General features: G+C 60.9%; 1 protein-coding gene across 1 annotated transcript in view; it reads left to right on the top strand.

The window, feature by feature from the left end:
* Positions 1 to 12,269, top strand: part of LOC135057435 (guanylate cyclase 2G-like) — a 213,686-nt gene that overhangs the window by 189,874 nt on the left and 11,543 nt on the right. The window contains exon 20 of the mRNA XM_063963329.1: positions 10,785 to 10,959. Within this exon, the coding sequence (XP_063819399.1) occupies positions 10,785 to 10,959 (175 nt within the window). The remainder of the gene's footprint in view (positions 1 to 10,784; positions 10,960 to 12,269) is intronic.

Raw genomic sequence — 12,269 nt, 5'->3', positions numbered from 1 at the left:
GGGGGGAGGAGAGGGAGAGATGGTGAGGAGAGATGGGGAGAGAGAGGTGGGAGGGAGAGATGGGGGAGAGAGAGGGGTGAGGGAGAGATGGGGGAGAGAGGTGGGAGGGAGAGAGGGGTGAGGGAGAGATGAGGAGAGAAGGGTGGGAGGGAGAGAGTGGGGAGAGAGAGAGGAGATGGGAGAGATGGGGGGAGAGATGGGTTGGAGGAGAGATGGGGAGAGAGGGGTGAGGGAGAGATGGGGAGAGAGGGGTGAGGGAGAGATTGAGGAGAGTGAGGGGTGAGGGAGAGGTGTGAGAGAGAGTGGGGTGAGGGAGAGATGGGGGAGAGAGAGGGGTGAGGTAGAGATGGGAGAGAGAGAGGTGGGAGGGAGAGATGGGGGAGAGAGAAGGGGGAGGGGGAGGCATGGAGGGAGAGATGGTGGGAGAGATGGGAGAGAGATGGGGAGAGGTGGAGGGAGAGATGGTGGAGAGAGAGGGTTGAGGTAGAGATGGGGAGAGAGAGGTGGGAGGGAGATATGGGAGAGAGAGAAGGGGGAGGGAGAGATGGGGAGAGAGAGGGGTGAGAGGGAGAGATGGGGGAGAGAGAGGGGTGAGGTAGAGATGGGGAGAGAGAGGTGGGAGGGAGAGAGGTGGTGGAGGAGATAGGTGGAGAGAGAGGATGGGGGGAGAGAAGGAGGGAGAGATGGGGAGAGAGGGTGAGGGAGAGATGGGAGAGAGAGGGGGGAGAAAGGGGTGAGGGAGAGATGGGAGAGAGAGATGGGGAGAGGGTGGGAGGAGAGATGGGAGAGAGAGGGGTGAGGGAGAGATGGGGAGAGAGGGGTGGGAGGGAGAGATGGGGAGGGGGTGGGAGGGAGAGATGGGGAGAGAGGGGTGGAGGAAGAGATAGGGAGAGAGAGGGGTGGGAGGGAGAGATGGGGAGAGAGGGTGGGAGGAGAGATGGGGAGAGAGGGGTGGAGAGATGGAGGAGAGAGAGGTGGAGGAGAGATGGGAGAGAGAGGGGTGAGGGAGAGATGGGGAGAGATGGTGGGAGGGAGAGATGGGGAGAGAGAGGGGAGAGGAGAGAGATGGGGAGAGAGGGGTGGGAGAGATGGGGAGAGAGGGGTGGGAGAGAGAGATGGGGAGAGAGGGGTGGGAGGGAGAGATAGGGAGAGAGAGGGGTGAGGGAGAGATGGGAAAAGAGGGGTGGGAGGGAGAGATGGGGAGAGAGGGGTGGGAGGGAGAGATGGGGAGAGAGGGGTGGAGGGAGAGATGGGGGAGAGAGAGGTGGAGGGAGAGATGGGGGAAAGAGGTGGAGGGAGAGATGGGGGAGAGAGAGGTGGGAGGGAGAGATGGGGGAGAGAGAGGTGGGAGGGAGAGATGGGGGATGGGGGAGGGAGGGGTGGGAGGGAGAGATGGGGGAGGGAGGGGTGATGGAGAGATGGGGTAGGGAGGGGTGGAGGGAGAGATGGGGGAGGGAGGGGTGAGGGAGAGATGGGGGAGGGAGGGGTGGGAGGGAGAGATGGGGGAGGGAGGGTGATGGAGAGATGGGGTAGGGAGGGGTGGGAGGGAGAGATGGGGAGAGAGAGGTGGGAGGGAGAGATGGGGAAGAGAGAGGTGGGAGGGAGAGATGGGGGGAGAGAGGGGTGGGAGGGGGAGATGGGGGAGAGAGGTGGGAGGGTGAGATGGGGGAGAGAGGTGGAGGGAGAGATGGGGGAGAGAGAGGTGGGAGGGAGAGATGGGGTAGGGAGGGGTGGGAGGGAGAGATGGGGAAGAGAGAGGTGGGAGGGAGAGATGGGGGAGGGAGGGGTGAGGGAGAGATGGGGGAGGGAGAGATGGGGGAGGGAGGGAGAGATGGGGAGGGAGGGGTGAGGGAGAGATGGGGGAGGGAGGGGTGGGAGGGAGAGATGGGGAAGAGAGGTGGGAGGGAGAGATGGGGAGAGAGAGGTGGGAGGGAGAGATGGAGAAGAGAGAGGTGGAGGGAGAGATGGGGTAGGGAGGGGTGGGAGGGAGAGATGGGGAAGAGAGAGGTGGAGGGAGAGATGGGGGAGGGAGGGGTGAGGGAGAGATGGGGGAGGGAGGGGTGAGGAGAGATGGGGGAGGGAGGGGTGGGAGGGAGAGATGGGGGAGGGAGGGGTGAGGGAGAGATGGGGGAGGGAGGGGTGGGAGGGAGAGATTGGGAAGAGAGAGGTGGAGGGAGAGATGGGGAGAGAGGGGCGAGGGAGAGATGGGGGAGAGAGGGGGGAGGGAGTGATGGGGAGAGAGAGTGGTGAGGGAGAGAGGGGTGATGGAGAGATGGGGAGAGAGAGGTGGGAGGGAGAGATGGGGGAGAGAGGGGTGGGAGGGAGAGATGGGGGAGAGGAAGGGGTGAGGGAGAGATGGGGGGAGAGAGGGGTGAGGGAGAGATGGGAGAGAGAGAGGGGTGGGGGAGAGATGGGGGAGAGATGGGGAAGAGAGGGGTGAGGAGAGATGGGGAGAGAGAGTGGTGAGGGAGAGATGGGGGAGAGAGAGTGGTGAGGGAGAGATGGGGGAGAGAGGGTGAGTGGGAGAGATGGGGGGAGAGAGGGGTGAGGGAGAGATGGGGAGAGAGAGGTGGGAGGGAGAGATGGGGGAGAGAGGGGTGGGAGGGAGAGATGGGGGAGAGGGAGGGTTGATGGAGAGATGGGGGAGAGGGAGGGGTGAGGGAGAGATGGGGGAGAGAGAGATGGGGGAGAGAGGGTGAGGGAGAGATGGGTGAGGGAGAGATGGGAGACAGAGTGGTGAGGGAGAGAGGGATGAGGGAGAGATGGGGAGAGAGAGGTGGAGGAGAGATGGGGAGAGAGGGGTGGAGGAGAGATGGGGGAGAGGGAGAGATGGGGGAGAGAGAAGGGGAGGAGAGATGGGGGGAGAGAGGGGGGAGGGAGAGATGGGGGAGAGAGGGGTGAGGGAGAGATGGGAGAGAGGGGGGTGATGGAAGATGAGGGGAGAGATGGGGGAGAGAGGGGTGAGGGAGAGATGGGGGAGAAGGGGTGAGGGAGAGATGGGGGAGAGAGGGGTGAGGGAGAGAGAGGTGGGAGGGAGAGATGGGGAGAGAGGGGTGGGAGTGAGAGATGGGGAGAGGGAGGTTGAGGGAGAGATGGGGGAGAGGGAGGGGGTGAGGGAGAGATGGGGGAGAGAGAAGGGGGAGGGAGAGATGGGGGAGAGAGGGGTGAGGGAGAGATGGGGAGAGAGGTGGGAGGGAGAGATGGGGAGAGAGAGGTGGGAGGGAGAGATGGGGGAGAGAGGGGCGAGGGAGAGATGGGGGAGAGAGGGGGGAGGGAGTGATGGGGAGAGAGAGAGTGGTGAGGGAGAGAGGGGGTGATGGAGAGATGGGGAGAGAGAGGTGGGAGGGAGAGATGGGGAGAGAGGGGTGGAGGAGAGATGGGGGGAGAGGAAGGGGTGAGGGAGAGATGGGGGGAGAGAGGGGTGAGGGAGAGATGGGGAGAGAGAGGGGTGGGGAGAGATGGGGAGAGATGGGGAAGAGAGGGGTGAGGGAGAGATGGGGAGAGAGAGTGGTGAGGGAGAGATGGGGGAGAGAGAGTGGTGAGGGAGAGATGGGGGAGAGAGGGGTGAGGGAGAGATGGGGAGAGAGGGGTGAGGGAGAGATGGGGAGAGAGAGGTGGGAGGGAGAGATGGGGGAGAGAGGGGTGGGAAGGGAGAGATGGGGGAGAGGGAGGGTAGAGGGAGAGATGGGGGAGAGGGAGGGGTGAGGGAGAGATGGGGGAGAGAGAGATGGGGGAGAGAGGGGTGAGGAGAGATGGGTGAGGGAGAGATGGGGAGAGAGGGGGGTGAGGGAGAGATTGGGGGAGAGATGGGGGAGAGAGGGGTGAGGGAGAGATGGGGAGAGAGGGGGTGAGGGAGAGATGGGGGAGAGATGGGGGGAGAGAGGGGTGAGGGAGAGATGGGGGGAGAGAGGGGTGAGGGAGAGATGGGGGAGATAGGGGTGAGGAGAGAGAGGTGGGAGGGAGAGATGGGGGAGAGAGGGGTGGGAGGGAGAGATGGGGAGAGGGAGGGTTGAGGGAGAGATGGGGGAGAGGGAGGGTGAGGGAGAGATGGGAGAGAGAGAAGGGGGAGGGAGAGATGGGGGAGAGAGGGGTGAGGGAGAGATGGGGAGAGAGGTGGGAGGGAGAGATGGGGAGAGAGAGGTGGGAGGGAGAGATGGGGGAGAGAGGGGCGAGGGAGAGATGGGGGAGAGAGGGGGGAGGGAGTGATGGGGAGAGAGAGTGGTGAGGGAGAGAGGGGTGATGGAGAGATGGGGAGAGAGAGGTGGGAGGGAGAGATGGGGGAGAGAGGGGTGGGAGGGAGAGATGGGGAGAGGAAGGGGTGAGGGAGAGATGGGGGGAGAGAGGGGTGAGGGAGAGATGGGGAGAGAGAGGGGTGGGGGAGAGATGGGGGAAGAGAGGGGTGAGGGAGAGATGGGGAGAGAGAGTGGTGAGGGAGAGATGGGGGAGAGAGAGTGGTGAGGGAGAGATGGGGGAGAGAGGGGTGAGGGAGAGATGGGGAGAGGGGTGAGGGAGAGATGGGGAGAGAGAGGTGGGAGGGAGAGATGGGGGAGAGAGGGGTGGGAGGGAGAGATGGGGGAGAGGGAGGGTTGAGGGAGAGATGGGGAGAGGGAGGGGTGAGGGAGAGATGGGGGAGAGAGAGATGGGGGGAGAGAGGGGTGAGGGAGAGATGGGAGAGAGAGGGTGGAGGGAGAGATGGGGAGAGAGAGGTGGGAGGGAGAGAGATGGGAGAGAGGGGCGAGGGAGAGATTGGGGGAGAGAGGGGTGAGGGAGAGATGGGGAGAGAGTGGTGAGGGAGAGAGGGGGGTGAGGGAGATGGGAAGAGAGAGTGGTGAGGGAGAGATGGGGGAGAGAGGGGTGAGGGAGAGATGGGGAGAGAGAGGTGGAGGGAGAGATGGGGGAAAGAGGGGTGGAGAGATGGGGAGGGAGAGATGGGGGAGAGAGGGGTGAGGGAGAGATGGGGAGAAAGAGTGGTGAGGGAGAGATGGGGAGAGAGGTGTGAGGGAGAGATGGTGAGAGAGAGGGGTGAGGGAGAGAGGGGTGAGAGGGAGAGATGGGGAGAGAGAGGCGCGAGGGAGAGATGGGGGGAGAGAGAGGGGTGAGGGAGAGATGGGGGGAGAGGGGGGTGAGGGAGAGATGGGGAGAGAGAGTGGTGAGGGGGAGAGAGAGGGGTGAGGAGAGATGGGGAGAGAGAGTGGTGAGGGAGAGATGGGGGAGAGAGAGGTGAGGGAGAGATGGGGAAAGAGAAGTGGGAGGGAGAGATGGGGGAGAGAGGGGTGGGAGGGAGAGATGGAGGGGTGAGGGAGAGATGGGGAGAGAGAAGGGGGAGGGAGAGATAGTGGTGAGGGAGAGATGGGGGAGAGAGGGGTGAGGGAGAGATGGGGAGAGAGAGGGTGAGGGAGAGATGGGGGAAAGAGGGGTGAGGGAGAGATGAGGAGAGAGGAGGTGGGAGGGAGAGATGGGGGAGAGAGTTGGAGGGAGAGATGGGGAGAGAGAGAGGGGTGAGGTAGATATGGGGGGAGAGAGGGGTGAGGGAGAGATGAGGAGAGAGGGGTGGGAGGGAGAGATGGGGAGAGAGGTGGGAGGGAGAGATGGGGAGAGAGAGGGGTGAGGGAGAGATGGGGAGTGATGGGGAGAGAGAGGTGGGAGGGAGAGATGGGGGAGAGAGGGGTGAGGAGAGATGGGGGAGAGGGGGTGGGAGGGAGAGATGGGGAGAAAGATGGCTGATGGAGAGATGGTAGAGAGAGGAGAGGTGTGAGAGAGGGGTGAGGGAGAGAGATGCGGGAGGGAGATATGGGGAGAGAGGGGTGAGGGAGAGATGGGAGAGGTGGGAGGGAGAGATGGGAGAGAGAGGGGTGAGGGAGAGATGGGGAGAGAGGGGTGAGGAGAGATGGGGTGAGGGAGAGATGGGGAGAGAGAGGTGGGAGGGAGAGATGGGGAGAGAGAGGTGGGAGGGAGAGATGGGGAGAGAGGGGTGGGAGGGAGAGAAGGGGGGGAGAGAGATGGGGAGAGAGAGGGGTGAGGGAGAGATGGGAGAGAGAGATGGGGGAGAGAGGGGTGAGGGAGAGATGGGAGAGAGGTGGGAGGGAGAGATGGGAGAGAGAGGGGTGAGGGAGAGATGGGGAGAGAGGGGTGAGGGAGAGATGGGGGAGAGAGAGGTGGGAGGGAGAGATGGGGGAGAGAGGGTGAGGGAGAGATGGGGGAGAGAGGTGGGAGGGAGAGAGGGGTGAGGGAGAGATGAGGAGAGAAGGGTGGGAGGGAGAGATGGGGAGAGAGAGAGGAGATGGGAGAGATGGGGGGAGAGAGGGGTTGGAGGGAGAGATGGGGGAGAGAGGGGTGAGGGAGAGATGGGGAGAGAGGGGTGAGGGAGAGATTGAGGAGAGTGAGGGGTGAGGGAGAGGTGTGAGAGAGAGTGGGGTGAGGGAGAGATGGGGAGAGAGAGGGGTGAGGTAGAGATGGGGAGAGAGAGGTGGAGGGAGAGATGGGGGAGAGAGAAGGGGGGAGGGGGAGGCATGGGAGGGAGAGATGGGGAGAGATGGGAGAGAGATGGGGGAGAGGTGGGAGGGAGAGATGGTGGAGAGAGAGGGGTGAGGTAGAGATGGGGAGAGAGAGGTGGGAGGGAGAGATGGGAGAGAGAGAAGGGGAGGGAGAGATGGGGAGAGAGAGGGGTGAGAGGGAGAGATGGGGAGAGAGAGGGGTGAGGTAGAGATGGGGAGAGAGAGGTGGGAGGGAGAGAGGGGTGAGGGAGAGATGGGGAGAGAGAGGGATGGGGGGAGAGAGAAGGGGGAGGGAGAGATGGGGGAGAGAGGGGAGGGAGAGATGGGAGAGAGAGGGGGGAGAAAGGGGTGAGGGAGAGATGGGGAGAGAGAGATGGGGGAGAGAGGGGTGGAGGGAGAGATGGGGAGAGAGAGGGGTGAGGGAGAGATGGGGAGAGAGAGGGTGGGAGGGAGAGATGGGAGAGAGGGGTGGGAGGGAGAGATGGGAGAGAGGGGTGGGAGGAAGAGATAGGGAGAGAGAGGGGTGGGAGGGAGAGATGGGGAGAGAGGGTGGGAGGGAGAGATGGGGAGAGAGGGGTGGGAGAGATGGGAGGAGAGAGAGGTGGAGGGAGAAGATGGGGGAGAGAGAGGGGTGAGGGAGAGATGGGGAGAGATGGGTGGGAGGGAGAGATGGGGAGAGAGAGGGGTGAGGAGAGAGATGGGGAGAGAGGGGTGGAGAGATGGGGAGAGAGGGGTGGGAGAGAGAGATGGGGAGAGAGGGTGGGAGGGAGAGATAGGGAGAGAGAGGGGTGAGGGAGAGATGGGAAAAGAGGGGTGGGAGGAGAGATGGGAGAGAGGGGAGGAGAGATGGGAGAGGGAGGGAGGAGAGTGGGGGAGAGAGAGGTGGGAGGGAGAGATGGGAAAGAGGTGGGAGGGAGAGATGGGGAGAGAGAGAGGTGGGAGGGAGAGATGGGGATAGAGAGGTGGGAGGGAGAGATGGGGGAGGGAGGGGTGGGAGGGAGAAGCATGGGGAGGGAGGGGTGATGGAGAGATGGGGTAGGGAGGGGTGGGAGGGAGAGATGGGGGAGGGAGGGGTGAGGGAGAGATGGGGAGGGAGGGGTGGGAGGGAGAGATGGGGAGGGAGGGGTGATGAGAGATGGGTAGGGAGGGGTGGGAGGAGAGATGGGAGAGAGAGGTGGGAGGGAGAGATGGGGAAGAGAGAGGTGGGAGGGAGAGATGGGGGGAGAGAGGGGTGGGAGGGGGGGAGATGGGGGGAGAGAGGTGGGAGGGTGAGATGGGGGGAGAGAGGTGGGAGGGAGAGATGGGGAGAGAGAGGTGGGAGGAGAGATGGGGTAGGGAGGGGTGGGAGGGAGAGATGGGGAAGAGAGAGGTGGGAGGGAGAGATGGGGGAGGGAGGGTGTGAGGGAGAGATGGGGGAGGGAGAGATGGGGGAGGAGGGAGAGATGGGGGAGGAGGGGTGAGGGAGAGATGGGGGAGGGAGGGGTGGGAGGGAGAGATGGGGAAGAGAGGTGGGAGGGAGAGATGGGGAGAGAGAGGTGGGAGGGAGAGATGGAGAAGAGAGAGGTGGGAGGGAGAGATGGGGTAGGGAGGGGTGGGAGGGAGAGATGGGGAAGAGAGAGGTGGGAGGGAGAGATGGGGAGGGAGGGGTGAGAGGAGAGATGGGGAGGGAGGGGTGAGGGAGAGATGGGGGAGGGAGGGTGGAGGGAGATGGGGAGGGAGGGGTGGGAGGAGAGATGGGGGAGGGAGGGGTGGAGGGAGAGATGGGGAAGAGAGAGGTGGGAGGGAGAGATGGGAAGAGAGAGGTGGGAGGGAGAGATGGGGAAGAGAGAGGTGGGAGGGAGGGGTGGGAGGGAGAGATGGGGAAGAGAGAGGTGGGAGGGAGAGATGGGGGAGGGAGGGGTGAGGGAGAGATGGGGGAGGGAGGAGTGGGAGGGAGAGATGGGGAAGAGAGAGGTGGGAGGGAGAGATGGGGGAGAGAGAGGTGGGTGGGAGAGATGGGGAGAGAGGGGTGGGAGGGAGAGATGGGGAAGAGAGGTGGGAGGGAGAGATGGAGGAGGGAGGGGTGAGGGAGAGATGTGGGAGGAGGAGTGGGAGGGAGAGATGGGGGAGGGAGGGGTGAGGGAGAGATGGGGGAGGGAGGGGTGGGAGAGATGGGGAAGAGAGAGGTGGGAGGGAGAGATGGGGAGAGAGAGGTGGGAGGGAGAGATGGGGAGAGAGGGGTGGGAGGGTGAGATGGGGAGAGAGAGGTGGGAGGGAGATATGGGGGAGAGAGAGGTGGGAGGGAGAGATGGGGGAGGGAGGGGTGGGAGGGAGAGATCGGGGAGGGAGGGGTGATGGAGAGATGGGGTAGGGGTGGGTGGGAGGAGAGATGGGGGGGAGGGGTGAGGGAGAGATGGGGAGGGAGGGGTGGGAGGGAGAGATGGGGGAGGGAGGGGTGATGGAGAGATGGGGTAGGGAGGGGTGGGAGGGAGAGATGGGGAAGAGAGAGGTGGGAGGGAGAGATGGGAGAGAGAGGTGGGAGGGAGAGATGGGAAGAGAGAGGTGGGAGGGAGAGATGGGGGGAGAGAGGGGTGAGAGGGTGAGATGGGGGAGAGAGGTGGGAGGGTGAGATGGGAGAGAGAGGTGGGAGGGAGAGATGGGGAGAGAGAGGTGGGAGGGAGAGATGGGGTAGGGAGGGGTGGGAGGGAGAGATGGGGAAGAGAGAGGTGGGATGGAGAGATGGAGGGAGGGAGGGGTGAGGGAGAGATGGGGAGGGAGAGATGGGGGAGGGAGGGGTGAGGGAGAGATGGGGAGGGAGGGGTGGGAGGGAGAGATGGGGAAGAGAGGTGGGAGGGAGAGATGGGGAGAGAGAGGTGGGAGGGAGAGATGGGGAAGAGAGAGGAGGTGGGAGGAGAGATGGGGTAGGGAGGAGTGGGAGGAGAGATGGGGAAGAGAGAGGTGGGAGGGAGAGATGGGGGAGGGAGGGGGGAGGGAGAGATGGGGGAGGGAGGGGTGAGGGAGAGATGGGGGAGGGGAGTGGTGGGAGGAGAGATGGGGAAGAGAGAGGTGGGAGGGTGAGAATGGGGAGAGAGAGGTGGGAGGGAGAGATGGGGAAGAGAGAGGTGGGAGGGAGGGGTGGGAGGGAGAGATGGGGAAGAGAGAGGTGGGAGGGAGAGATGGGGGAGGGAGGGGTGAGGGAGAGATGGGGGAGGGAGGAAGGAAGTGGGAGGGAGAGATGGGGGAGGGAGGGGTGAGGGAGAGATGGGGGGAGGGAGGGGTGGGAGGGAGAGATGGGGAAGAGAGAGGTGGGAGGGAGAGATGGGGGAGAGAGAGGTGGGAGTGAGAGATGGGGAGAGAGGGGTGGGAGGGTGAGAGAGGGGTGGGAGGGAGAGATGGGGGAGAGAGGGGTGGCATGCACTTCTACATAACCCTCCAATAAGATGTGTGGTGCCAGACAGGTGTAGGGGTGTCAGGACTGTCATTCCATGTGATGCCCAGCCCCTGCAGGAGGCTGTGCCAGGGCTGTGGGCATCGCTGGCGGTCCTCCCTTTTAGCAGCACTGTAGACAGGACTTGGTGGGCATTTTTACTTACTTGGCTCTGGTGGCAGTGGCCAGGAACATGCTCACCCCCGGGTTCCCTCTGCTATCTCTCCATCAGTCAGCTCACATCAAGGCCAGGCTGACGTGCACCCGGTGGAGGAGCAGCTGGTCGAAGGAGATGGGCAGAGTTCTCTGCGTTCCCTCCTTCTTGCGCCCGGGTCTTGTGACCCCTTTGCCCCCCCTTGTTGCGGTCCTGCTACAAGGATCAGTATTTACTCCAGCCACAGATCCCATACATGCCTTCAGACCAGTGATACACACAATGGACTCTGCTCATAATTTATTGATCCACTACAGGGGCGTGCAGCGGAGGGGATAATCCAGACAAGAAAAAACAAGACACAAATTAGGTACTTGGTGGCCAGGGCAGGGCAGTGAAAATCAAGCTACATGAGCTGCAATTTGCGCTGACCAACTCATGGCGCTAGCCACCTCCATCTCCGTCATCTTAAAGTTTGCACATGTGACCTAAAAACCACCGGAAAGCAGTCAGATAAGCTAAAATTATGTCTGTAACTAATATTTGAATTTTAATTTTCATAAAATAAAACTTAAAATATTTGTCACTTGAATAAATACCACTGTCCCCAAATCGTCACTGTATATTTGATAAGGCGCTATGCCTTGAGATAATGTTTTCACTTATGATTTAGAGTTCCTTCTTCCAATCCAAAGCCAAGAACCCTGACCAGAACTAACGTTTCCTGCAGGTGGAAACCATTGGAGATGCTTACATGGTTGCCAGTGGTCTCCCAATTCAGAATGGTCTAAGGCACCTAGAAGAAATCGCCACCATGTCTCTCCACTTTCTCAGTGCCATGCTGTCCTTCAGAATCCGACACATGCCGGAGGAGAAGTTGAAGCTGCGCATTGGACTGCACACGGGTAGGCCGGAATTGTTTTTGTGCTACAACCCAAGTTCCTCGCCTAGGCATTCAGTGGCAGATGTATTATCCTGGAGAAGGCATAAAGAAGTGATAAACCAGTGATAAATGCAAGGTGATAAATGCACCAGCCAATCAGCTCCTAACTGTTAATTTACATATTGGAGCTGATTGGCTGGTGCATTTATCACTGGTTTATCACTTCCTTATGCCTTTTCCAGATTAATACATCTGCACCTCAGTCCCATTGCAGTACCATACAGGGGTGGTCTTCAGTATGCCGGCTGTCGGGATCCCGGCGCACAGTATACCGGCGCCGGGATCCCGACAGCCGGCATACTGACACTTATTCTCCCTCGTGGGGGTCCACAACCCCCCTGGAGGTAGAATAAAATAGCGTGGCGCGCGTAGTGCACCACCGTGCCCGTAGCGTGGCGAGCGCAGCGAGCCCGCAAGGGACTAATTTGCGCTCGCCACACTGTCTGTAAGCCGGCGGTCGGGCTCCCGGCGCCGGTATGCTGGTCGCCGGGAGCCCGACCGCCGGCAATCCGTAGTGAACCCCCATACAGCAGTGGTCAGTTCCATGTCTTTAAGCTCCACAAGACTCTCTCTAGTTTTATCATTGCCATAGTTGGTGAAATGCAAGAATGTTCTACAGCACCATGAAGACAGCATTGTAAAAAGTACTAGATAAACACACAAAATAAAGCATATAAACTAAAACATGAGCAGTTCAATTTAAACATAATAAAGACAATGACTTATAGCGGATGCAGACACAGTAGGTGGTGAGGACATGAGACAGAAAGAAAAGAGGGCCCTGCTGAAGAGAGCTTACGTTCTGGAGGGAGGGTGATATCCAAGGCAATAGTGTTAGTGCTAGGTGTGAGGAAGAGAATCCAGAGGAATAGTCTTAGGTGGGAATGGGCCAGGCCAAGCTGAAAAGGTGGTTTTAAGGGAACGTTTAAGATATCTGAGTATGTTTGATATTTTTCGGTAAGATGGGAAAGTAGGCTCTAGAGGTGAGGAGCAATGCAGAAGAAGTCTTGTAGGAGAATGAGAATCAGGGGAGAGGAGAAGGTAGGTCAGATACAGGGGAAGGGCAGGAGTGCATCTCGCGACAAGGTAACATATGTAGAAGGACAGGTGTCAGTGAGGGCTTTGTAGGTCAGGGTGAGCAGCTTGAATACAATTCTGGAGGAAATGTGGAGTCAGTGTAGAGCGTTGCATGGCGGTACGGAAGAAGAGCAATGACGGGAATGGAGGATTAGTTTCCACACAGTATTTTGGATGGACTAAACAGTGGATAGA

Source organism: Pseudophryne corroboree, chromosome 3 (assembly GCF_028390025.1).
Source record: "Pseudophryne corroboree isolate aPseCor3 chromosome 3, aPseCor3.hap2, whole genome shotgun sequence".
NCBI lineage: Eukaryota > Metazoa > Chordata > Amphibia > Anura > Myobatrachidae > Pseudophryne > Pseudophryne corroboree.
This window is presented reverse-complemented; position numbering and strand designations above follow the sequence as displayed.